A 26,648-nucleotide genomic window follows, 5' to 3' on the forward strand; every position below is an offset into this window, starting at 1 on the left:
TTATCAGAATTGACAAGCCATAGTTTTCGCTAGTACTGAACCAAAATTTAATGCAGGGGGTAAATTCTCTGGCAAATTTTGGAAACTGAGACAAAACTCATCTCCAGCACTGGGAGAGGGGCTGTGGCAGCTACCATTCTCCCTCCCCCAAAAAGCCCTGGAGAGGCTTCCTGTTTTGCAGCGAACAAAGCAAGTCGCCCTCTTGGGTGCTCCGGTGCCCAGGAGGGGTCCCAGATGGAGATTAAGGGAGGGGGTAAGGGGCATACCTCCCCTAAATTTTCAAGGGTATTGAAAGGGCATGACCCACTGTCATCCATTAATGCCTTTTTTTGTCTGTGAGCGGGGGTGGAAATCAATGGCTCTGTCCAAGGGCTGCCCCCAGCAAGCTACCATGGTGAGCTGCGGAATACCTTTGAATTCAGAAACAATTGGCAAGTGAAGAAGCACCCCCTTGAAAAGATCCTGATTTATGCTGCAGGAGAAAACCATCTGCTTGGAAAGGTTTTGAAATGATGAAAGAGGCTAATTTTTGCTTTGGTTGAGCGGTGGAAGGAGGGGAGGCAATATTTTAAGTCATGGGGTTTTGGGGTGGGGGTGGGGATCTGCGTTATCTACCCTTCCCTAAAGCAATGGAATGTAAAGTTTTCGAGGAGAGTGGACTTTAAAGATACCTCTTTGCGATGGATTTCTTTTATAAGTAAGGACTTTGCCTGAAAGAAGATGGAGAGTAATAACCTCGAATGATTTTGACCACCCCTTGGAACTTCGTAGTATGAAATAGAAATAGTAAAGAAGAAAAGATTGGTAACAGCTGGATTGACTGTCTGTTAAGCATTCGGAAGAGAATAAACTGTGGAGTTGGATGTGATGAAACTGACGATCGGCAGGATGGGCTGCAGGAAGATGTATTGGTTTGCGGGGACGGGGGATGGAGAGGAGATATGGATTTTGTTGAGATTACATCAGCCCACCCACCCGCTCTCGAAGCTTGAAGTTGAAAATAAGAACAGTGAAAGAACAGGATGGACCACGATGTATACCATCTTGACGGCTTCTGAGGCTTTCAGACAGAGAAGAAGAGATAGGGATTATGTTTATTTATTTATTAATGATTTATTAAGGAGCTGGTTGTATGTAAAACTGAGGGTTAAAATTGGCAAAATGTGAAGGGTGGGTGATGCTGGGGGATTAGCAGTGTTGGGGGTGTGCGGAATGTATATTATTTATTTATACAAAAAAAAATTCTAGAGGTTTCATTTTCACCCTCTGCATGCAGCACCAGTGAGGCTGAGTTGTTTATTACTGGAGGCAGATGTCAGACAGCAATGCTTAAGGCCATGTTAGGGAGGAATGAGTGTATGTTGCCTAGGATGAAGCAAGATCTGTTTTTTTCAGGCAAAGTGTTACCTAAGAGGTATCAGAAGGAAATGTTTCAAAATTGATGAATGACTATTGTAGATAAAAGAGGATTTACTCTACTCGACTATTTTGAGAACAGGTTATAACAACGCATAAAAGCCATAGCAGAAATTGGTAATTGAACATGTGATGTGTAGGAAGAAGGGACGAATGTGTTTTGAAATTATAGTTGGAAAAGTTATTTTATTGGAAGCAGGAAAGGAGGGAGGAAATTAAAAGGGACATTGGGGGTTGGTGGGAAGTTAGCTTTTAAATGTGTATTGAATTTGTATTAATTTGGTGACAATTTGTTAAAAATTATGGAAAATCAATAAAAAATAATTGGCAGACAAAAGCCCCTGGAGAGATGCTGTGAGCTTTGGGGGACAGGGAAATTGCCTCCACCCCCACCCCCACCCCACAATAAACCATCTCTGAACTATACTATGGAATCATGGTGAGAGCTGCTATCTAGTAATAGCCAGACCCTTTCTCCCAGCAGTTAATAATAGTATTTTCTGAATAATTTTGGTAGTCATTGATAATTCAGCTTTCAGGTTACTGAATTCAAAGAATCCTTTTAAATTATGTCTTTTCAGTGGATAATAGTTTGCGTTTTCTTTTCTCCTCACCCCCCCCCACACCTCTATTGCAGCTACTCTGAAGGAGTTAATATCTCAAACTATGGTTCGCTGGGCTCAAGAAGATCAGATCCAAGATCCAGAATTAGTTCGTATTATGTTTAACCTCCTTCGAAGGCAGTATGACAGCATTGGCGAGCTGCTTCAGGCTCTGAGGAAATCCTACACTATAAGTGCTACATCTGTGCAGGACACAATCAACTTATTAGCAGCGCTGGGTCAAATTCGTTCCCTCCTCAGCGTCAGAATGGGAAAAGAAGAAGAATTGCTTATGATTAATGGCCTTGGGTATGAAATAAACATTTTATTTGTATGTTTTAAATAAAAATTAAATATTGAAATATTAAACTTACGGCCCTAGTTATAATAGTAGCTTAAGCCCGTATAAAACCTAATTTTGTACATGTGCTACAATATTGGTTTGGTTCAATTATGAATGAATAAATGAACTTTATATGCACCCATTTTTATCACAATCGCTTTACTTTTCATATGAACATCTATGAACCTGCCTAAACTGAGTTGGTATATTGGTAGAGAAACAGTCTATGTTGTTCTTGATAATAACCTTGTAATGTGTGTTGTAATCTTGGAATTAGAATATAGTCATATCTTTGTAATTGCTCTTTAATTCTGAACCTTAAAATTGCAGTGCTTATTCTGTGTGCTTGATAAACACAGATCTTGCAGGAGAAAGAATTATTGTTTTTGTTGAATTTTTCTTATCCCATTTAGAGATATAATGAACAACAAAGTATTTTATCAGCATCCTAACTTAATGAGAGTCCTGGGTATGCATGAGACAGTTATGGAAGTAATGGTAAATGTGCTTGGAGGAGACAAATCTCAGGTAATTTCACAAGTATTTTTGCTGTGATTGTTATGAAGCATGCCTTCTGTAGCTGGAAGGAACTGCGGGTAAAGAAGACTAGTATATTTATCTTGTGCAGTACAGAGTATGAGCTGATAGCTCCATGGATGATGGGAGTTGCATAGGCAAGGTTTCTTGCACTAAAGATGGACTACAAAGATCACACATACAAAAAGAGAAGCTGGAAATTGTTAAAATGCTTCAGCCAAGCTGGTTCTAAGCAGCATGCCAATACAGTCGTCTACTGGGAGCACTTGCGGAAAATGCACACATAAGTTTGCATATAAGCCCAAATAATTGAAACCTGCATTCAGTTACACACATAGGGGTTACTGTGTAATGTGTGTTCAACCTTTTTACTTATTGAGATTTTAACAGGAATATTGTGTTCTCCTGTAGTGTACAAAAGGTGAGAAAAAGATGTGCATGTACTTTAAGCATTACAGTGTTAATGGAAACACAGTGCAGGTGTTGACATATACCTGTTAAAACTGTAATGTGTTAAGAGGTCTCAAAAGTTGCAAAGTAAATGCTCAAAGGAGGAAAATGTGTGAAAATAGTTCCAGAAAATGTGTCAGTTGAGCATTTTAAAGTCCTATCTGTATGTGGGGAATAGTTAAGCATATGTGTTACTCTTTCCATGAGTTAACAGGATTTTAGAAAGGCTTAATTTTGGGAGGGATTCACCCCCCCCCAAAAAAGGTGCACTCCTCCATTGTTTCCTAAGACAGATGGCACCAACAAATTATGATGGTTTTGTGAAAAAAAATTTCGATTGGCTTGGGGATTTTACTTGTGTTTGTCTATAAGTTTTATTTGTACACCACTTTTGATCAAGAGGTTAAACATTTTCTAGTTGAATAAACACTGGACTTCTGAAGTGGTACAGTACAATGTTTTATTTCTCTGTATACATACTCTTGAGCTTTGGAGGTTGGGATGCAGATCTCAGTACATTAAAACCTCTCTTAGTTGTGAATCAGTTGTAAATCGGTGCATATGAATGAGAAAAGGGTTGTATGTTCTTGAGCTTGGCCTGCCTTAAGTGTTGCTGTGATCTGTGTCTCATTTTGGTGATGTGAAGAAGGTCTAGCAAACACGGAGCTTTGTACTTTTGTATTTTCTGGTTCAAAAATAATTCCTCATGACTTTTCTGCAGGAAAATCATTTGTCTGAAAAGAGTAGTAACATCATCACAGTCTTTCTATCTTACCCCTTCATGGATCACTGCCTTGCTGTGGCGAAGGGGCTTGAATAACTCAGAGGAGCTATGAGCTATGCCGTGCAGGGCCACCCAAGATGGACAGGTCATAGTGGAGAGTTTTGACCAAACGTGATCCACCTGGAGCAGGAACCAGCAAGCCACTCCAGTATCCCTGCCAAGAAAACTCCATGGACAAAGACAACAGGCATATAAAAGTTATGACGCCTCAGGTCGGAAGGCGTCCAACATGCTACTGAGGAAGAGCGGAGGACAAGTACAAGTAGATTCAGAGCTGATGAAGCGGCTGGGCCAAAGCCGAAAGGACGCTCAGTTGCAGATATGCCTGGAAGCGAAAGGAAAGTCCAGTGCTGTAAAGAAAAATATTGCATAGGAACCTGGAATGTAAGAACCATGAACCTTGGTAAGTTGGATGTGGTCAAAAATGAGATGGAAAGAATAAATATTGACATCCTGGGCATCAGTGAACTAAAATGGACGGGAATGGGCGAATTCAGTTCGGATGACCATCATATCTACTACTGTGGGCAAGAATCCCGTAAAAGAAATGGAGTGGCCCTCATAGTCAACAAAAGAGTGGCAAAAGCTGTACTGGGATGCAATCTCAAAAATGATAGAATGATCTCGATACGAATCCAAGGCAGACCTTTTAACATCACAGTAATCCAAGTTTATGCACCAACCACCGGTGCTGAAGAAACTGAAATTGACAAATTCTATGAAGACTTACAACACCTTATAGAAATGACACCAAAGAAGGATGTTCTTCTCATTATAGGGGATTGGAATGCTAAAGTAGGGAGTCAAGAGATAAAAGGAACAACTGGCAAGTTTGGCCTTGGAGTTCAAAACGAAGCAGGGCAAAGGCTAATAGAGTTCTGCCAAGAGAACAAGCTGGTAATCACAAACACTCTTTTCCAACAACACAAGAGACGACTCTACACATGGACATCACCAGATGGGCAGCATCGAAATCAGATTGATTATATTCTCTGCAGCCAAAGATGGAGAAGCTCTATACAGTCAGCAAAAACAAGACCTGGAGCTGACTGTGGCTCAGATCATCAGCTCCTTATAGCAAAATTCAAGCTTAAACTGAAGATAAGTAGGAAAAACCACTGGGCCGGTAAGATACAATCTAAGTCAAATCCCTTATGAATACACAGTGGAAGTGAGGAACAGGTTTAAGGATTTAGATTTGGTGGACAGAGGGCCTGAAGAACTATGGATGGAGGCTTGTAACATTATACAGGAGGCAGCAACTAAAACCATCCCAATGAAAAGGAAATGCAAGAAAGCAAAGTGGCTGTCCAATGAGGCCTTACAAATAGTGGGTGAGAGAAGGCAAGCAAAATGCGAGGGAGATAGTGAAAGATACAGGAAATTGAATGCAGATTTCCAAAAAATAGCAAGGAGAGACAAGAAGGCCTTCTTAAACGAGCAATGCAAAGAAATAGAGGAATACAACAGAATGGGAAGAACCAGAGATCTGTTCAAGAAAATTGGAGATATGAAAGGGACATTTCGTACAAAGATTGCCATAATAAAGGACAAAAGTGGTAAGGACCTAACAGAAGCAGAAGACATCAAGAAGAGGTGGCAAGAATACACAGAGGAATTATACCAGAAAGATATGGATGTCTCGTACACCCCAGGTAGTGTGGTTGCTGACCTTGAGCCAGACATCCTGGAGAGTGAAGTCAAATGGGCTTTAGAAAGCACTGCAAATAACAAGGCCAGTGGAAGTGATGGTATTCCAGCTGAACTACTTAAAATTTTAAAAGATGATGCTGTTAAGGTGCTACACTCAATATGCCAGCAAGTTTGGAAAACTCAGCAGTGGCCAGAGGATTGGAGAAGATCAGTCTACATCCCAATCCCAAAGAAGGGCAGTGCCAAAGAATGCTCCAACTACTGCACAATTGCACTCATTTCACATGCTAGCAAGGTTATGCTTAAAATTCTACAAGGAAGGCTCAAGCAGTATGTGGACCGAGAACTCCCAGAAGTGCAAGCTGGATTTAGAAGAGGCAGAGGAACCAGAGACCAAATTGCAAACATGCGCTGGATTATGGAGAAAGCTAGAGAGTTCCAGAAAGACATCTACTTCTGCTTCATTGACTATGCAAAAGCCTTTGACTGTGTTGACCACAGCAAACTATGGCAAGTTCTTAAAGAAATGGGAGTGCCTGATCACCTCATCTGTCTCCTGAGAAATCTCTATGTGGGACAAGAAGCTACAGTTAGAACTGGATATGGAACAACTGATTGGTTCAAAATTGGGAAATGAGTACAGCAAGGCTGTATATTGTCTCCCTGCTTATTTAACTTATATGCAGAATTCATCATGTGAAAGGCTGGGCTGGAGGAATCCCAAGCCGGAATTAAGATCGCCGGAAAAAATATCAACAACCTCAGATATGCAGATGACACAACCTTGATAGCAGAAAGTGAAGAAGAATTAAAGAACCTTTTAATGAGGGTGAAAGAGGAGAGCGCAGAATATGGTCTGAAGCTCAACATCAAAAAAATGAAGATCTTGGCCACTGGTCCCATCACCTCCTGGCAAATAGAAGGGGAAGAAATGGAGGCAGTGAGAGATTTTACCTTCTTGGGCTCCATGATCACTGCAGATGGTGACAGCAGTCACGAAATTAAAAGACGCCTGCTCCTTGGGAGAAAGGCGATGGCAAACCTAGACAGTATCTTAAAAAGCAGAGACATCACCTTGCCAACAAAGGTTCGTATAGTTAAAGCCATGGTTTTCCCAGTAGTGATGTATGGAAGTGAGAGCTGGACCATAAAGAAGGCTGATCGCCGAAGAATTGATGCTTTTGAATTATGGTGCTGGAGGAGACTCTTGAGAGTCCCATGGACTGCAAGAAGATCAAACACATCCATTCTTAAGGAAATCAGCCCTGAGTGGTCACTGGAAGGACAGATCGTGAAGCTGAGGCTCCAATACTTTGGCCACCTCATGAGAAGAGAAGACTCCCTGGAAAAGACCCTGATGTTGGGAAAGATTGAAGGCACAAGGGGAAGGGGACGACAGAGGACAAGATGGTTGGACAGTGTTCTCGAAGCTACAAACATGAGTCTGCGGGAGGCAGTGGAAGTCAGGAGTGCCAGGCGTGCTCTGGTCCATGGGGTCACGAAGAGTCGGACATGACTAAACGACTAAACAACAACAATATATCTTAAATCTGTGTTGTATGCAGTCCAATTGAGCTTCAAAGTATATGGCTTTTAAGATTATAGGTTGAGTGCCACAAGCACCTGAAATAGGTGCATGCCTATAAAATCATATGATTTTAATATAAGGTACATAATGAAAAGGATCAAAAAGGATTTTGTCTCATTTACTGAAAAAAGAGTGAGAGTCGATATGGCACATTTTTAATGCCATCTTCCCCAACCTGGTGCCCTTTCCGTATTTTGGACTACATCTCCAATCAATCCCAGTCAGCACTGATTGAGGCTGATTGGAGTTGTGGTTCAAACATCTGGGGCACAGCAAGTTGGGAAAGGCTTTGTCAGTATATTACTGGGAGCACTTGGATGCTATCATGTAAATATGGGATGGGATCAGGGCCGTAGCTAGGGGGTGGTGCCAGGGGTGCCGGCAATGGGGGCCCCCCCGCAAAATTGGCTAAAAATATGTCCATCAATATAAAAAGGTAAAGGGACCCCTGACCATTAGGTCCAGTCGTGACCGACTCTGGGGTTGCGGTGCTCATCTCGCTTTATTGGCCGAGGGAGCCGGTGTACAGCTTCTGGGTCATGTGGCCAGCATGACCAAGCCGCTTCTGGCGAACCAGAGCAGCGCACGGAAACGGCGTTTACCTTCCCGCCAGAGCGGTACCTATTAACTACTTGCACTTGACGTGCTTTTGAACTGCTAGGTTGGCAGGAGCAGGGACCGAGCAATGGGAGCTCACCCCGTCGCGGGGATTCAAACCGCCGACCTTCTGATCGGCAAGTCCTAGGCTCTGTGGTTTAACCCACAGCGCCACCCGCGTCCCTCATCCATCAATATAAATATCGATTATTGCCTCATAAGAAATGGTTTTAAATAGAGGATGAAGGAGAGGTGGAAAGAAGAGCTAATTTGTCCATGGCTAGGGGGCGCAATTTGGATGGTTCTGCCAGGGGCGCAAGATCACCTAGCTATGCCTCTGGATGGGATATAATAAAACAGTTGGATTATGCCAGTAGGATGTATTTCAACAGCTTACCATTTATCAAGATTCAAGCTGCAGAATTCTAATGTTACTCTACTGCTGATATTTTAGGAGAGTGAACGATTATTGTGGCACTCTTCTGTTTGACACTTGAATGGTTGTAAGTTCTTACCCAGGCTGACAAATGTGTATGACAAATGTTTTATGATGACAGAAGACAATTGCTAATGGCTTTGAGTATTGACCCAGACATGCCCTCTATGGTGCAAATGGCTGAGAAAAAACATTCTAATGCTTTTACTATTGGACAGAGATTACTGGGCTTGTCTTCTCTTAGCATGACAATGTAGAAATATTTATGAGGGTCTCATCTGCATTGATGATGCATGCGAAACTGCCATTTTATTATAAGGGCCTTTCAGATTAGGGTTGTGAATGCTTTCTGCATAGTAAGTATTGCAGGGGGGAGGGTCACAGGGGACGGTTGCTTCTTTTTCTTGGATTGGGCAAACAACTTTTTTATACCAAGGTAAGTAAAGTGGATCTTTAATAACAGCCTGAGAATTACCATGCTTCACTATTTCGGTTTTTGATGATGCAGTAAGGCACAGCACTAATTCTGATGCATCTATTTGCACTTTGCTTAGTTTCTTCATAATTTCCACACAGTGTATGTATATTACAGCAACTAACAATTCAGATATAGATATATATATTTAGTAGAACCTTTTGGCTTCCACCTTCTTCAATTGCTGTGATATGCTGTAGCCAGTTCTAGAACACTGAGGATAGAATATTAAGGTGTTTGGTTTGGAGTAGCTGAGGTATGCCAATTATTATCCTCCAGACTGACACCATATGGTTTCAAGGTGTCAAGTCTTTAGACCCAGAACCCTTGTTTCAAATCTTCTAGGATCAGATAACTTTTCTATTGCAGTAATCAATAAATCAGAAAGACTGTGATTCTCTGAATTTAAGTGCTTTGCAACTGGTTGTTGAAGTGTTTTTTGTTTGATTGTCAAGACTGTAGATTCATGGTTCCTAAAACGACTCTGTAGGTTAGTTCTAGTTACAGGTAGGTAGCCGTGTTGGTCTGCTGTAGTTGAAACAAAATTTTAAAAAATTCTTCCAGTAGCACCTTAGAGACCAACTAAGTTTGTTGTTGGTTTGGCAAACCAACAACAAACTTAGTTGGTCTCTAAGGTGCTATTGGAAGAAATCTGTAGTTTAGTTGTTCGAGAGCTGCCACGGGTGATGTTCCACCAACAGCAGCCAGCTCAAGCTATGGTGGGATATTTTGGAGGGGTGAAAATAGAAAAGGGGCATCCAGGGATCTGCTGGATTGTAAGGCAACACATTAACAAGTAAAGGGACCGATCTAGGTCCCTCTGTTGTGCTAGCCTGGAAGTGGTGCAGCAAACATTTCCCTTCTGTAGCCGGCAGAACTATGGATGCCGTAGTGATTCTTCTGCTCTGCTCAGTCCTATGGCCAGATGTGATTATTAACTTTTATTTAATTGACATGAAGAGTAAGATTTATTAAAGCAAGATATAATTCCCCTGGCTGCATTATAGTTAGGCGTACATGCGTTATTATTTTTCTCTGAGTTTTCTTTTCATAAGCTGGCAGCATAGACCACGTAAACTGTTCTTTGAACTGTTGATGAATTTAAAATAGAGATTTTGTGTAATCACTGACTTGAACTGAGCTGACATTTAACACATCTAGTTTACAGAGGCCTTTACTATCTGTTTTGTTTTCCCCCATGTTTCTTTCTCAGAAAAAGAGGGAGAGGAGATCAGTCGTGGTCTGTGTGGTGTTTGGTGGAGCCACAGAGCTGCCCTCACAATAGCAGCAGCAGTAGTAGCTTAGCTGGGTGGGACAGGGTTGGGGCTCCATGAGCTCAACAGTGGAGCCAATCCTGTGAGTGCTCCTCCTATTGCTGCCTTTGTGTGGCCCTGCTGTGTGGAGACAACTATTGCTGGTTTCCTCTTTAACCCTCTGAACTACCATCACCCCTAGAATCTGTTTAATAGACTTTGGGGGGATCATCTAGAGCATCGTGGGAGCTTCAGGGGACCTTAAGTGGATGAGAGATCCTTCCATCAACAAAAGGAGCACTTTTACTTGCAGGGGAGCAACACAGGATCCAAACTATCTGTCAGGAGTGTGTACAGGAGCTAGGCCCTGTGACCAGTAGGACTTTGCAGGACTGGGGCCTTACTAAGTTTGTTCTGAAGAGGCAAGGCGCGGCCACACAGGTGAGGCCAATTGGTAACTCACAGCACCTGGTGGCAAGAGCCAGAGGGAAATGCTGGCCTTATATCCCTTCCTGACTCTTGCCACCAGGTGCTGTGGGTTACCAATTGGCCTCACCTGTGAGGCAGTGCCTTGCCTCTTCAGAACAAACTTAGGGAGGCCCCAGTCCTGCGAAGTCCTACTGGTCACAGGGCCTCGCTCCTGCACGCACTCCTGACACTATTGTCTCCATTCCAAAGTTCTTAAACAGGTTTTGCCAGCACTTCATCATCAAGGGTCCTCTGCCATATGCACTGGAGATTCCCTTATTTCTGCAGACTGCATATCAGTTATTTATTCATTAGGAAATTGAGCAGAAATTAATGCTTCCTATTATTCGGCACTGTTCTTTTCCCTCCACAGATCGCTTTTCCAAAAATGGTAGCAAGTTGTTGTCGGTTCCTGTGCTATTTTTGTCGAATCAGTCGCCAGAACCAAAAAGCTATGTTTGAGCATCTAAGCTACTTACTTGAAAACAGCAGCGTTGGACTTGGTATGTTGTATAATTTTGATAGTCATTCACCTACATTTGCCATATCACAAGTTTAACTTATGGCCTTTTAGCTTTCGATTGCGCTACGATCTTGGTTTGGCGGTTGTTTTTTATATGCGAATGGTTGGGTTTCATCTCAACTGCATTTAACTACTGCCCTCTGCTGCATACAAATCATAACTGCAAACAAATTACTTTAATTACTGTGCATTATCATGTCTTTGCTACAGCTTCTCCTTCAATGAGGGGTTCCACTCCACTTGATGTAGCAGCTGCCTCAGTAATGGACAATAATGAGCTTGCACTGGCGCTGGAGGAGCCAGACCTTGAGAAAGTAATCACTCACTGTCTTAATTTCTTCTTCTTCTGGTCCCCTTGTTTTATTGTCAGTCACGCCATGTATTACTTAACGAGGCTTAGTTTCCACTTGACATATATTTTTAACTTTTATTGTATGACTACGGTCCATTCACTCTTAACTAGAATAGTAAGCAGAAGGTAAAAATAAAATAAAATCTTGAGTTCTCTCATTTATAAATTGTTCTCAATATATTAAATATATGAAGGACACTTTTTTAAAAAAAAAGGTATGGTGGTGCAGAGCCATGGAGCCACATTCCTGATACAGATGGCATTGCTACATCTTAGAATCATAGAATCATAGAGTTGGAAGAGACCACAAGGGCCATCGAGTCCAACCCCCTGCCAACACCATCAGAGCACTCCTGACATATGGTTGTCAAGCCTCTGCTTAAAGACCTCCAAAGAAGGAGACTCCACCACACTCCTTGGCAGCAAATTCCACTGTCGAACAGCTCTTACTGTCAGGAAGTTCTTCCTAATGTTTAGGTGGAATCTTCTTTCTTATAGTTTGGATCCATTGCTCCGTGTCCGCTTCTCTGGAGCAGCAGAAAACAACCTTTCTCCCTCCTCTACGTGACATCCTTTTATATATTTGAACATGGCTATCATATCACGCCTTAGCCTCCTCTTCTCCAGGCTAAACATGCCCAGCTCCCTTAGCCGTTCCTCATAAGGCATCGTTTCCAGGCCTTTGACCATTTTGGTTGCCCTCCTCTGGACACGTTCCAGTTTGTCAGTGTCCTTCCAGGACACAGCAGGAGCAGGGCTACCTGGATACACCTGTGCAAGCACTGAGTTTGCTCTGCTAGGGTATAGCTCCAGCCCCAAACTTGCTGCTGCCCCACCCCATTTTCATCCAGGTAAGATGCAGAGTCAGGAGGGCAACTTGGCTGCTCAGCTTCGCCACACTGGCCACTAATGCGTGTAAAATAAATAAGCAACTGCCCTACCTAAAAGTAAGCTTCTGGGAAGCCTTCAGAAAGTGAAAAGTGTTGGGAGAAGCTTTCATGATCAGAGTGAGGCCAGGCTATGAGCAGGACTGATTGTTACCTCAAGCCCTGATTGTTACCTCAAGCATTTGGTCAGGGACACTAGTGTTTGCGAGTGTCCTTGACTGAATGCTTGAGACATCTATATTTCTGTCATTGTTGATCACCTCTTTGGGGGTGAATATGTCTGGATTCAGTGCCACCCTGCTGAATGACTAGTGTTGCCAGAGCTAATCTTCTCTTGGGCAATATAAAAATACCACAAGTGTTTTTCAGACTTCTTGGTATCGTGTTCTCCCCTGCCAATAATCAGTTTTGTGCCAGTTAGAAAAAAATCCATGTATGGAAAATAGTTTCTTTCTGCAAACAGATCCTTTCTTTTCTCAATTCAGAGTGGTAATCTCCAGTAAAATTAACTGTTCCACTCCTTCTACTCTTTCCAAAGATTTGCACATGGATTTTAAAAATTGAATCAACTTGTACTTTTAATTCATTGGAATAAACCTCCTGTAGATATTACCAGAGTTTGTGTTTGGCAGGTTGTAACGTACTTGGCAGGATGTGGTCTCCAGAGCTGCCCCATGCTTTTAGCAACAGGATATCCTGACATTGGTTGGAATCCAATAGAGGGTGAACGATACCTGTCATTCTTAAGATTTGCTGTTTTTGTTAATGGTAAGTTTAGTTACTGGATTGACAAATATGTGAAAATGCATATTTTACTATGACTGAATCTCATGAATTCCTATCTTAGGAAAACAAATCACAAGCTTCATTCACAAAATCATAAGCTACTTTAACTGTAGGTTTTGGTATTGGTCATTTGTTTTTATTCAAATTTTATTTGTTTTTATGCAGATTTACAGGTTTGAACTATAATTCCTTTTTTCCCTATTTTGGCTTTGTAAATTTTTGTCATGCCCTTCAATACTAACATTCCAAGGACAGCCAATGTTAATTGGGATAACAACAACACTGATCAAATAAGTAGCAGCAGATAAAATACACCAATATCCCCACAATATGTTTATTGAAGCATAAAATCCACGCCATCATACTTTAAAATAACAAAGGCTTTACCTGGTGCTGGAAAGACACCAGGTATGCCTCTGTGGGAAGAATATTCCAGATAAGGGCCTCTGCAAGGAAGAAGTTCCTTTCCCCAGCTGTTACCTGTGCTAAGCCAAACAGCAGAGGCACTAGGAGGAAGGCCTCTGATGATGGCCTCTGATTGTGGTTCCATTATTTGAGGCTGACGCTTTTCCTAAGATCAGTGCCTTAGTTATCACACAGAATGGCTCATTCAGATTTCCTCTCCAAACTTCCCTACTGAGTTCTATCTCGGGGAACCAACATTTTGTCACCAGAAGAAAATAACTAAAGCAAATCTGAATCAAAGATCTGAAATCTGAATGTTTAATTCTCTACACAAAATTTGGATTTTGGGTGTGTGTGCGTGTTCTTTTAAAAATAATGTATAGAGTTCACACAGCATTACTGTTTGGTTTTATTATTCATGTCAGTAAAATTTGCTTTTTTGTTTTTAGGTGAAAGTGTAGAGGAAAATGCCAGTGTTGTTGTCAAGCTTCTAATTCGGCGTCCCGAATGTTTTGGGCCAGCTCTTAGAGGAGAAGGAGGAAATGGTTTGTTGGCTGCTATGCAAGGAGCAATTAAGATATCTGAGAACCCAGCTCTTGATCTTCCCTCTCAGGGATATAAGAGGGAACTGTACGTGGATATACACAATACTTGACATTATTTTGGAATATGCCATTCAAAGTCTGCCTTGATGATGTGTCAGTTACAATAACATACCATACGGTAGAAAAGGACACTTAGCAATTGCTCTCACTTCTGTAACCATGTAGAAATACTTGGGATAATCAGATGGAAAAACAAAACAATACTCCCTGGATGTATTGCCTAGAAATCTTGCTTCTCTAGAAGTATGGACATACATCTTTATATAACTGCAATACATACCGCTAAAGGCACAATTTCTTTCCAGTACTGCTGACCTGACCCTTCCATGAAGTAATTTGGTACTGGATATTATTTCTTAATACTAATGAATATGCACCCATATAATGCTTTGAATCGCTTTGTTTATTGAATTTGAGATTTCAGAAACAAAGTGTTAGGTATACTTAGGGTTATGTACAATGTTAATCCTCCTCACAGTAGACCCATTGGAAACAATAGACATGACTAATTTAGGGCCAATAATTTCAGGGGGTGTACTCTGAACAATCCCTGATCAACTAAGTAAAAGTTAGTCGAAATACAACCCTTACAGATATTTTATTTACATTTATTGCATCAATATGCTCTTCATCACTCTGCGTGCCTCTGAGCCAAAAATGGGAATATAAATAAACAATAACTCAAATCAGCAGAACTCCAGCTCATTTGTGCAGCCTCCTTTATCTACTGTTTGAGCTCAATAACGCTCCCTGAAGACCAGGGAATCCTCATGCCAGAGTCATGTGAAATGAGCTACTTTGAGAAGGGGTGCTTTAGAGTGAAGGAAGAAGTGGAAGAGAGGGAGGTGCACAACCATTCCCCACTTGTTGCGTCTCTGTTCCAAATTAGGAATTCTTCCTGTTAGGGAGCCATTTGCTCTTCTCCATGGGTTTTCAAACACATAGTTATGCTTGTGTTGGTGGAGAGGGGCTGGAGCAGATTAGGAAAGGGAGAGGAAAGAGGAAAGCGCACACCAATCTCCACCCTGAATAGCTTCCTCTCACAGCATTCAATCTTTCTCTGCTGGGATTCCAATACATGCATTTGCATGTAACATTTAGTCCATCTGGATTCAGGGAGTATATATACCCACTCTAGTGGGCTGCTGTGCATTCCATCCTGGGTACCAGCCAATACATAACGCTGCCCACAGGGGAATCGGATGGAGTTCATTCTAGGGTTTGTTTTTTGGGTGAAAGCTCGAAAGAAAGAAAAGAAGGCATTTCTATTTAGTGCCAGCTTGCTTTGGGTTCACACTAGGAGATAGAAAAACAAGCCAGCCATTATTCCTTGCTTAGTTGAAGCTGGGTTTTTCTTTTAATTCTTGTTGTTATTGCTATTTTAGTTTCCAGATCACTTTGGATTTTATCTATGCCTGCTTGATTTCTTTTTAACAGTCTTGAAGAAGATGAAGAGGAGGAGGAGGTTGTGCATATGGGCAATGCAATTATGTCTTTCTACTCAGCTCTTATAGATTTGCTTGGGCGTTGTGCACCAGAATTGCATGTAAGTGGGGGGTTTTTTTCTTTGTGCAGAAGCAGCCAAAGGTCACACGGCACACTTCAAGCTCCAAATATTATCAAGCAACCTGAGTCACTTTCTCATATCATTATCATCAGTATAAATAATCTCTGTTTACTAAAATGACAATTTAAACTAAGATGAAACTATCCATTTAAATTTTCAAATGGAAGGCCAGAATAGTATATTTTTGCTGAGAGGGCTCCCTCCTGCACTGAAATAGTTGTAATCTTATGATACTCTTAAATAAAGAGGAACTAGAGTATTATAAGAATATTTAGCCAATTTTATATAGTACTTTATTTATGTAATATTTATATGCATGTAGTACAAGTATTTATTAAAAAGGAAAACTATTTATCCCATAGAATGACCCTTTAAGTAGCAATATTTAAACAGTTCGTATATGTAGAAAAAGAGTCCATAATTTTGCAGTTATTCACATTTTTAAAAGAGAGAGAGAAGTTAAAGAGAATATTGCCTCTGTTAATTGAATTCTGTGTAAAAATACAGCTCATCCAAACTGGAAAAGGTGAAGCTATTAGAATACGTTCCATCCTGCGTTCCTTGGTGCCAACTGAAGATTTGGTTGGGATTATAAGCATACCTCTAAAATTGCCAGCAGTAAATAAAGGTAAGGCATTTTTAAAAGTCTTGGGTAAATACCACTCAATCAATTTTTCTGTATGCCATCCTTCCACAGAATTTGTTTTCAGTACAGCTTACAATGATTAAAAAATAGAATAAGCAAATCAGTATTAAAGACAGTAAAAGGTAAAGGTAAAGGTACCCCTGCCCGAACGGGCCAGTCTTGACAGACTCTGGGGTTTGTGCGCCCATCTCACATCTATAGGCCGGGGGCCAGCGCTGTCCGGAGACACTTCCGGGTCACGTGGCCAGCGTGACAAGCTGCATCTGGCGAGCCAGCGCAGCACACGGAACGCCGTTTACCTTCCCGCTGGTAAGCGGTACCTATTTATCTACTTGCACCCGGGGGTGCTTTCGAACTGCTAGGTTGGCAGGCGCTGGGACCGAGCAGCGGGAGCGCACCCCGCCGCGGGGATTCGAACCGCCGACCTTTCGATCGGCAAGCCCTAGGCGCTGAGGCTTTAACCCACAGCGCCACCCGCGTCCCATTAAAGACAGTAATGCATAGCAAAAAACCCCCAAAAAATCTAACTATATCAGTATATTCAAATATCTCTCAAGGGCTGTCATATGGAAGAGAGAACAAACTTGTTTTCTCCTGGTCTGGAGAGTAGGACTCAAACCAATGGCTTCAAACAAGAAAGAAGATTCTGAGTAAGCATCAACAAGAACTTTCTGACAGTAAGAGCTGTTCAGCAAGTGGTACAGACTCCTATAAGAGGTGGTGAACCTCCTTGGGGGTTTCTAAGCAGAAGTTAGATGCCCATCTGTGATCGATGCTCTACCTGAGATTCCTGCATTGCAGGGGGTTGGACTAGATGACTGCTGGGGTCCCTTCCAACTCTACAATTATATGATTCTATGATCAACCAATCCTCTACTATTATGCAAGGGGCAGTACTCCATCTTCTATAATCAGCTGCAATAGAACCAGTCCCTACAGAGGAATGCTTCTTTGGCATCTATTCAATCTTTTTCGTGACACCCAAAAAAACATGGCGCTTCATGGAAAACCCATTCTGGACCTAAAATTTCTGAACCAATGGGTAACCTACAGGAAATTCAAAATGGAAAGTCTTCCATCTATCAAAGAATATCTCCAAACCTACTCACATAAATAGATTTCTCTTCTAGAAGCTTATTTCCAGGTAACCTCAGCCAATCAGCTAGTCCACTTGAGGGCCCTACTGGAAACCTCCAGAGGCCTAGTTTCTTTCTCTCTGGAATGTGTGGAAAAGATCAGCTGAGGTTCTGACCTTCAGAAAATCCAATATAGTGGATTTCATGTTTACGACAAGGGTTCTAGCTCTGGGCATCTGAGTAGTGCATAACACTCCGTTTGCAAAGCACCATGCCCATCATCTCCAATGGGCTCTACTGCCTACCAGAAAGATTGCATCGAGCAAGACACCTGCACATCAAACTGCCCCACCACCTCTGCCAAGCCTTGAGATAGTGGGCAGTGATCCAGCCTGTAGAGGGCTCCACTTTTTGTGATCATCCGAGAACAATGATCACCTTGGATGCCAGCCTCACAGGGTGGGCTCATTGTGGAGAGCTAAACATCCAGGGCCTATGGTCTCCCACCAAAGCATCAATGAGCATCAATTGGCTCAAGCTCTTAACAGCTCCCTTGCCCTACAACACTTTGCTCCTCATCTCCAACTCAGCAACATCCTAATCTGCATGGATTCCACCACAGCAATACCCAACATCAGCAGACAAGGAGGTACCCAATTTTGGCAGCTTCAGGCAGAAGCATCCCTCTTCCTCAGCTGGGCAGAACACAGCGTCCAGTCAGTCACAGCCAAGCACATCTCCAGTCTCCTAAACATGCAAACAGACTGACTGAGCCTCAGGAAAATGGACCAAGTGGAATGGCAACTGTATCTGGCAGTTTTTCAACAGCTTCTGTCAAAGTTTGACCAATGCCAGGTGTACCTCTTTTCCTCAGACAGGTATCACAACCTCCCAGATTCCAGTCACCATCAGTGGAGACATGGGATGTCCTGTTCTCACCATAGCCACCAGGTCTTCTCTATGCTTTCACTTCACTTCCCATCATTCCAACGGTCCATTGAAAGATCAGGCAAGAACATGTGAGAGTCCTCCTTTTCACACCACACCATTCTGGCCTCACAGACCTTGGTTCCCTCAGATACGCCACCTGGCAGTCTCCCCTCTGTGGCACTTACCTCACACAACAGATCTCTCTCAGGGCCCAGTTCTTCATCTGGATCCCAAGTGGCTTCATCTGACTGTGTGGAGTTTGAACAGCGGCACCCAACCAAGCTGGACTTACCTGCAGATGTCAGTGATACACTCCAGAGCAATCAGGGCTCAATACTTTCATGCAAGGGGCGGGGAGAACTTACCAACCATTTTCTCCTCCTCCCATGGTGTTTCACAGAGTCCCACCCTGTTTCTTAAAATTTGAAGTCCTGCACCACTTCCAAAGTAATTCAGATTGCTGTGTCCTCTTGTATTTTAAAGGTTTTACAATATGACCATGAAAACCAGCAGACCTGGGATACTTTGATTTGAGTTTGTGAATAGTCATATAAAGCTAAAATTGTATGAACAATGGCACAATTGGATTTCTTTTCAGATGGAACTGTTACAGAACCAGACATGTCTGCAAGTTTCTGCCCTGACCATAAGGCACCCATGGTACTTTTTCTAGATCGTGTCTATGGTATAAAGGACCAAAGCTTTCTTCTCCACCTCCTGGAAGTTGGATTTTTACCAGATTTAAGAGCAAGTGCCTCATTGGATACAGTGAGTATTTTGTTACTGCCTTAATCTACAACTGTACTCATAGTGATGTATAAGGTAAAGTTTTGTTGTTCATTGACATTATAAAATACAAACAACATACTAAATCTAGAAGTGTTATGTTCTTAGCTCTCATTTGATGATGCTACAATCAATGAATAACACAAGACTGGTGCCATAAATTCACAAATTCCTGTGTGTTCTTATAAAATATTTTCACCTTATGGGAATTGAGGGAGAATGCAACCAAGAAAAACCAAGAGTCAACAAGACAAAACTTCTTCTTAGTTTTGTTTTCTGTAGGATAAAACATTTCTGTATATAGAATTGAAAAACAATCACAGCTTAATTGTTGTTAGCTGAGCGAAACCCAGAAAATTTATTCTTCTATTAAATCTACAACAGGCCAGTGCAGACAAAATATTAAACGTGGTCAAGGAATCATAAACCAGGCTGATGACTACATGCTTCTTCATCGCTCAAGCAGAAATTCTGCCCAGTGTCATTAAGCATGGTTTCATCTTAGATCTACATCCAAACTAAGCATGGTTCATGCTAACAAGGGTTTACAACCAGAGTCAGATCTTGGGTTAGGAGTGATACTGTGTAAATGGAAATATAAGACTTAATATATTCAAAGTTAGAGACTTGGCAGGTAAGGAAGATGTAATATATAAAAATATAGAAGAGTATATAAATACTAGAACTATCTCTGTTGATGTAGGGACATGTAAAGTTTTAGGCCGCACAGAGAATTTTGTCAGGTAGAATCGGAAAGATTAATGAAGAGTGTAGTTTTAGTTCTAATGACACACTTATGCCCCATCAAGATGAATACAAACTTCTAGACTTGTACTGTTGCCTTCCAGATGCTTGAAAACCCTCTTTTTTCAGTCTAGGCAGGTTGGAATGACTGGAGTTTTACCCAGCCCTTGGACTGCTGGTATACATGGTTAGGTTCACCTTGGTGTGATTCTAAGTTGCACAAGCCACCAGTGAAGTCATATGCACAAAACTGAAACAGACTATATATACATTCACCAAGCAGTAATATGTATATATTATATGTCCTTTATGCAGGTTTCTTTGAGTACTACAGAGACAGCTCTTGCTCTAAATAGATATATTTGTACAGCTGTCTTTCCATTACTCACACGGTGTGCTTCTCTCTTTTCGGGGACTGAGCATTATGTCTCTCTGATTGATTCCACACTTCATACCATGTATCGACTATCCAAGGGACGCTCTCTTACCAAAGCACAGAGAGACACCATTGAAGAATGTTTGCTTGCTATCTGCCAGTAAGTATGTATAAAGATTGTTTTCTGTTCCATATAAACACACTGCCTTTGCAGTATAATTTATTGTATATCTGTTGACTCTGGCTCCCCACAGGTTTTAGTGCTATAACAGGTTTATTAACAGAGTTATATTCACCTCTCTGACTGGTCTCTAAATTACATGCAGCAAAAATCTCAGGTGAAGAGAGCAAGCAATGAGGCTGGGTGTACACAAGGAAATAATACGTGATTAATTCATTGTGCTTGACTACAGCACAACATATCAAGTGTGTTATAGATAATCAATTCTGATCCTCAAATGAGAAGTTCACATTGTATCATGTACAGAAATTATATATTTATCTAGGTGCAGGAAGCATTAGTTGGGAATTCATTTACTACTGCACCTGTGTAACAAAGTGATCTGGGAAGCTTGTCAGAAGGGAGGCCTTTCTCAATAGAATCCTAGATAGGCAGGAGAACATAGACTCCTTGGCAATTAGATGCCAGTTGTCTAGAAGGCAGTTAGCCCTCTCTAAAGGAGAGAAAATCAGAAATAAGTGGATGTAAACATGCAATTTCTTACCTGCCTTTCACCATAAGGTCCCATGTCAGGTTGCAGGTTAAATAAAGGGATAGGTTAAATTTATTTATTTATTTAACAAAATTACACACCACTTGCTTGTAAATAGAACCTCTGAGGAGGAGGAGGAGTTGTTTTTTACGTTGAATCTCTAGTGTACCTCTTTATTGGCCTGACAGTTTTCTGCCAAAGGACAAGGTGGCACCTCTCCCTTTTCCACATGCAGAAGCTGCCTAGAGTGGCAGTTGGATCTTGGCCGCCCCGGCTGCCCAAGCATTTACCCCCTGAGGTGGTTGTGCTGCTCTGCCTAATGATAGGAGCCAGTCCCATTACTAGAGATTCCTTCCCCATAGTTCTCCTCGACAACACCTTACCCTTAACTCTGCTTACAGTGTACATATTTTTAAAGACCATGGGTGTTCCCAGGTCAATGTGATAAATGAGTGAGTGGGGGCATCAAACCCACCAGGAAGAAATTAGGCACGTTTTCAATCTTGTTCCAGTATCAGAGGACCCTCCTAAGTTATAGCAGTGATATAATCTGTCATGCTTCCCATTTACCTTCTGGATCAGCCCAAAGACCCATCTACTCTAGCATTCTGCTCTCGCAGTGACCAATTAGATACATATGGGAAGTCTCTTTCTGAAACTTTCCTTGAGGGGGAAATCCCCCAATAACTTAGAGTTTGTTACACACGCAAGATTGTTACACTGCTCACTACTACTGTAGAGTATATATACCAAAATATTCAGAATGTCATGTAGTACATGGGGCTGGGATTCAGTTACCGTACTTTTCGCACCATAACACTCAGTTTTTTCCCCCTAAAAGGTAAAGGGAAATGTGTCTGCGTGTTATGGAGCGAATGCAGGCAGGAGGAGCCACTCTTGCTGACTGTTCGGCAGCCTCTCTTCCTCTGCTTGGCTTGCTGAGAAGCCGGCAACAGCTGAGCAACAGCTGAGTGTCGGGAGACAGCCTCTCTTCCTCCTGTCTGCCTGCTCTATGGCTTTTTGGAGAGGTGGGAGAAGGGAGGCAGCTCAGAAGCCGGTGGCAGCGTGTAAAAGCCAAGGTGGGGAAAGGGAGACAGCCTCTCTTCCTCCTGTCTGCCTGCTCTATGGCTCATGTCCCTGAGTCTCCTCCTCCCCTTTTTGCTCCGGTTAGAGGCAAGGCAGCTGCACAAATGTGAGTTCCCCCTCTCTCTTCCTTCCCTCCCTCCCTCCCTCTTCCAACTTCAAAAAATATTGGGGGGACAGCCAGGTAAGCCCCACTCACATACCACAATGGGGGGTGGGGGATGACTCCCTCAAATATTTAATGGGGGGTGAAGGCACCTAGGCCTATAGGAGTTGGCTGCTTTGCCTAGGAGAAGTGTGAGCTCCCCCCCTCCTCTTCCTTCATCACTGTATTGGAGATACCATACATTACTGACAGTTCCTTCATTCACGTGGTTACAGAGCATGGATCCACATGGATCCTCAGGATTTTTGCACTGGGTCACCCCAAATTCACCATCAGATCACATAGCATGTCCATGGCTACAGCTTGTACCAAATAAATCACACACCCACTGTTGCCTGGGGTCGCAGTGGTGCAAAAACGTGGATCCACATAGATCCTCAGGATTTTTGCATTGGGCTACCCCAAACTTACCGTCAGATCACATGTCTGTGGCCACAGCATGAACCACAAAAATCATACATCCACTGTTCCGTTTAGATTTTTTTTTCTTGTTTTCCTCCTCTAAAAACTATGTGCGTGTTATGGTTGGGAGCGTGTTATAGAGCGAAAAATACGGTAATTAGGATCATATTATAATTTGCTTCTTTCATATGGTCAAATACAGGCCAGTTTAGAGGTGGGTAATATAGAACTTTCCTTCTCTATTTTTCTTGTCACAAGACACGATTAGAATCAGAATTTTTCTGCTTATGTGATAGCTTCAATGGAATATTGCCCTGCCCTTAAGAATGCTTCCATTGAACATAACTGAGTAGATCCTAATCACTCTGCTGTTTTCCTTTTAGGTAATCTGTTTTACAGAACACTTGCACTGTTTGTCTCGCATTCCAGTCATTTGTGTAATTGCCTTGCAGCTTCATCAACATGTACACATTACTAATTATGAGTTTCTTTTTTAATTCTAGTCATTTACGGCCTTCTATGCTACAGCAGCTATTACGACGGCTGGTTTTTGATGTACCCTTACTTAATGAATATTGTAAAATGTCACTTAAGGTAAATCCTTCTATTTCTACTAAGGATATTAAATCTTTCAGTAGTATGAGAGATTTCTTTCTTTTAATTTCAAAAACAGTTTGGAAGGCTGACTGAGCACACATCTTCAAGAATAAAGGCCTTCTTATTAGTCAAAGATAATTTAAAGCACAATTGCTTTAAAACATAAGATTTGCCATTACGTTATAAACAAAGCTGCTAAGAGTTTTCTATTAAAAAAGGAGTGAAAACTGTTGTGATAGTTTTCTTTAATGTATTATTTTTGTCTGTCATTCACAGCTGCTAACAAATCACTATGAACAATGTTGGAAATATTATTGCTTGCCTTCAGGATGGGGAAATTATGGAATTGCAGCTGAAGAAGAATTACATTTATCTGAAAAACTTTTCTGGGGAATATTTGATTCCCTCTCTCATAAGGTAAAGGTCCAGAGTAATATTTGCAATAGACACTACAATTCACACCTGTGCTTCTGTACACAGCACAAATTGCTTGCTTCCACTAAATGCTATAAAGATGCACCTAGTGAAAGGAAAACACCCTACTTAATCACTAAGAGCTCTGTTCAGACCAACATACCCACTGATTCAATAGGACTTTTGGGACTTTTTTTACATTGTCAAATAAACTGACACAACTTCTTTAGCCTTAATTTTTTTTAGCTATGAACAAAGCCTTCAAACAGTTGATTTAAACAATATATAAATGTAGCTTGGTTTTCTGCTAGGTGCCTGCATTAAAAAATAAATAAATCTTCATTTATCAGCATCTACTAATGCTGCTTCTATATGGCTGTGTTGCCTTAACTAATATTTTGCATGTTTTTCTATTGGACTTTCCAACCAGTTCCTATCTCTCCTGCAGAAGTATGATCCAGAGCTTTTCCGAATGGCCTTGCCTTGTTTAAGTGCAATAGCTGGGGCTTTGCCACCAGATTATTTAGACACCAGAATTACCTCAGTTTTAGAAAAACAGACTTCAGTGGATGCTGACGGGAACTTTGATCCCAAACCTATCAACACAGTGAAGTAAGTCATAAGTGCCTCACTCATAATGCACTAATCAATCTGGGATTCTTTTTCCAGCCTAGCAGGGGCCTTGCTATCTCTTTAACACAAGGGGTAGAGAACCTGTGGCTAAAGGGTTGCAGTATTTATCTTACTTCCTGCAGGCCCTGGCCTAATTTCATGAAGTCTGGAGGGAGAAAAGTATGGTTGGGAGGGAAAAGATTGAAGGGTAGAATGTGAAATGGATCAAGTGATGGAAAGAGCGAGTGGGGAAAGACCAACGCAAGCAATCAGTTCAGACCTCTTGCAAGAGCAGCCTGTTCCCAACAGCCCAGTGGAAATGGAGGAAAGGTGAGGGGAGAGTAAAAGAGAATGGGGTATACACAACAGTATGAAGCTGTAATGACTCCTTGCTTCTCCAGCCCCTTATTATAAGTCACCCAGGTGCATCATTGCAATTATTTGGTTGGCTAGTCATCAAATCATGATGGGGAAGCATAGGTTCTTGAGAATATGTTAACAACGTAATCTAGGCCTTTTACCACTGTCATCAATATCCAGATAATTTTTTTAATATTTATTCATGGAAATTGATATAAATAGGCATATCCATATATGCCTAACTGGAGCAAATTATAAATTATATTGCTCTTTTGTGTTTCCAGTTTTACACTTCCTGAAAAGTTGGAGTATATTGTCAACAAGTACGCTGAACATACACATGACAAATGGGCCTGTGACAAGGTATGGATTATTATAAATCTGACAATTGTCAAAGAAGGACAATGAGAGTTGAATGTTGGAAATCTGTCCAATTTATCTCCATGACAGATTTGCCTTTCAGACACCTAGACTGTTATACCAGAGCAGCACTGTCTAGTAATGCTTCTCTCTCTCTCTCTCTCTCTCTCTCTCTCTCTCTCTCTCTCTCCCTCTCCCTCTCCCTCTCCCTCTCCCTCTCTCTCTCCCTCTCCTCTCTCTCTTTTCTCTTTTCTCTCAAAATATCTGGGGATCTTCTGGCAGATTCTGAATGCAATAAAGTGCTGTGGTTCTTGCAATTTCCTCCTACATTGACTCAGCCTGAAATAGTCTGTGTCCTTAGCAATACCTTAACTCTTAACTAGTATTGGGAAATCAGAACATTTTAGCTTGTTTATACACGTGGAAATGTGCAGATAATAATACTATGTGAACTGGAAGTACATGTATTGGGATGTGGGTGGCGCTGTGGTCTAAACCACTTGAGCCCCCTGGGCTTGCCAATCAGAATGTTGGCGGTTCGAATCCCCATGACGAGTGAGCTGCCATTACTCTGTCCCTGCTCCTGCCAACCTAGCAGTTCAAAAGCATGCCAGTGCAAGTAGGTACCGCTGTGGTGGGAAGGTAAACAGTCTTTCCGTGTGCTCTGCTTTCCATCACAGTGTTCTGTTGCTCCAGAAGCTGTTTAGTCATGCTGGCCACATGACCTGGAAAACTGTCTGTGGACAAACGCTGGCTCCCTTGGCCTGAAAGCGAGATGAGCACTACAACCCCATAGTCACCTTTGACTGGACTTAACTGTCCAGGAGTCCTTTAACTTTACCTACACAATGTGTCTACACAATGACACAGAACCCAGCAGCTCCAGAAATCGTGTCCTCCCTAAAAGAGGGCACGTGTTGTGATGAGACCTGGAGACTGACCTTCTGGTTGTGGGTGGGTCTATTGGATAGCCACAATGCGCAATTGGTGGGTCCCTCATTGCTGGGTGTAATCTGGCCAATGGGGTGCAGTTTGAAGGACCTATTTAATCTCTTGCACGTGACCCAAGATTCTCTTTCAGCTCATGCAAACGGAACACCCACCTACCTCTCCCTATATTTAGGGTATTTTGCGATTGATCTTGCTATGCCATCGTGTGTCGTCTGTCGTTGGGACAGGGGCACAGCAGGAATTTTCCCCACTTGGCTGATTGGCTGTTGCCATTTGGGTTTCACCTGCCGCATAGCAAATCTTCACAACTTGGAAGGTTGTGGATAGGCACTGGTTCGTGTGATAGGGATGGGAGAACGTTCTTAGAATCATAGAATCATAGAATCATAGAGTTGGAAGAGACCACAAGGGCCATCGAGTCCAACCCCCTGCCAAGCAGGAAACACCATCAGAGCACTCCTGACATATGGTTGTCAAGCCTCTGCTTAAAGACTTCCAAAGTAGGAGACTCCACCACACTCCTTGGCAGCAAATTCCACTGTCGAACAGCTCTTACTGTCAGGAAGTTCTTCCTAATGTTTAGGTGGAATCTTCTTTCTTGTAGTTTGGATCCATTGCTCCGTGTCCGCTTCTCTGGAGCAGCAGAAAACAACCTTTCTCCCTCCTCTATGTGACATCCTTTTATATATTTGAACATGGCTATCA

The 26,648-nt window shown here is 42.0% G+C and overlaps 1 protein-coding gene across 1 annotated transcript in view; it reads left to right on the plus strand.

The window, feature by feature from the left end:
- The window catches only part of RYR3 (ryanodine receptor 3), a 286,017-nt gene that overhangs the window by 155,912 nt on the left and 103,457 nt on the right, over nucleotides 1-26,648 (plus strand). The window contains exons 39-52 of the mRNA XM_082241418.1: nucleotides 2,054-2,327; nucleotides 2,775-2,889; nucleotides 10,976-11,105; nucleotides 11,336-11,439; nucleotides 12,997-13,132; nucleotides 14,005-14,185; nucleotides 15,598-15,706; nucleotides 16,235-16,355; nucleotides 18,978-19,147; nucleotides 20,225-20,445; nucleotides 23,153-23,243; nucleotides 23,523-23,663; nucleotides 24,109-24,272; nucleotides 24,917-24,995. Coding sequence (XP_082097544.1) covers nucleotides 2,054-2,327; nucleotides 2,775-2,889; nucleotides 10,976-11,105; nucleotides 11,336-11,439; nucleotides 12,997-13,132; nucleotides 14,005-14,185; nucleotides 15,598-15,706; nucleotides 16,235-16,355; nucleotides 18,978-19,147; nucleotides 20,225-20,445; nucleotides 23,153-23,243; nucleotides 23,523-23,663; nucleotides 24,109-24,272; nucleotides 24,917-24,995 — 2,036 coding nt within the window. The remainder of the gene's footprint in view (nucleotides 1-2,053; nucleotides 2,328-2,774; nucleotides 2,890-10,975; nucleotides 11,106-11,335; nucleotides 11,440-12,996; nucleotides 13,133-14,004; nucleotides 14,186-15,597; nucleotides 15,707-16,234; nucleotides 16,356-18,977; nucleotides 19,148-20,224; nucleotides 20,446-23,152; nucleotides 23,244-23,522; nucleotides 23,664-24,108; nucleotides 24,273-24,916; nucleotides 24,996-26,648) is intronic.

The sequence above is a fragment of the Podarcis vaucheri genome (assembly GCF_965113315.1).
Source record: "Podarcis vaucheri genome assembly, chromosome: 1".
In the NCBI taxonomy this organism is placed as follows: Eukaryota; Metazoa; Chordata; class Lepidosauria; order Squamata; family Lacertidae; genus Podarcis; species Podarcis vaucheri.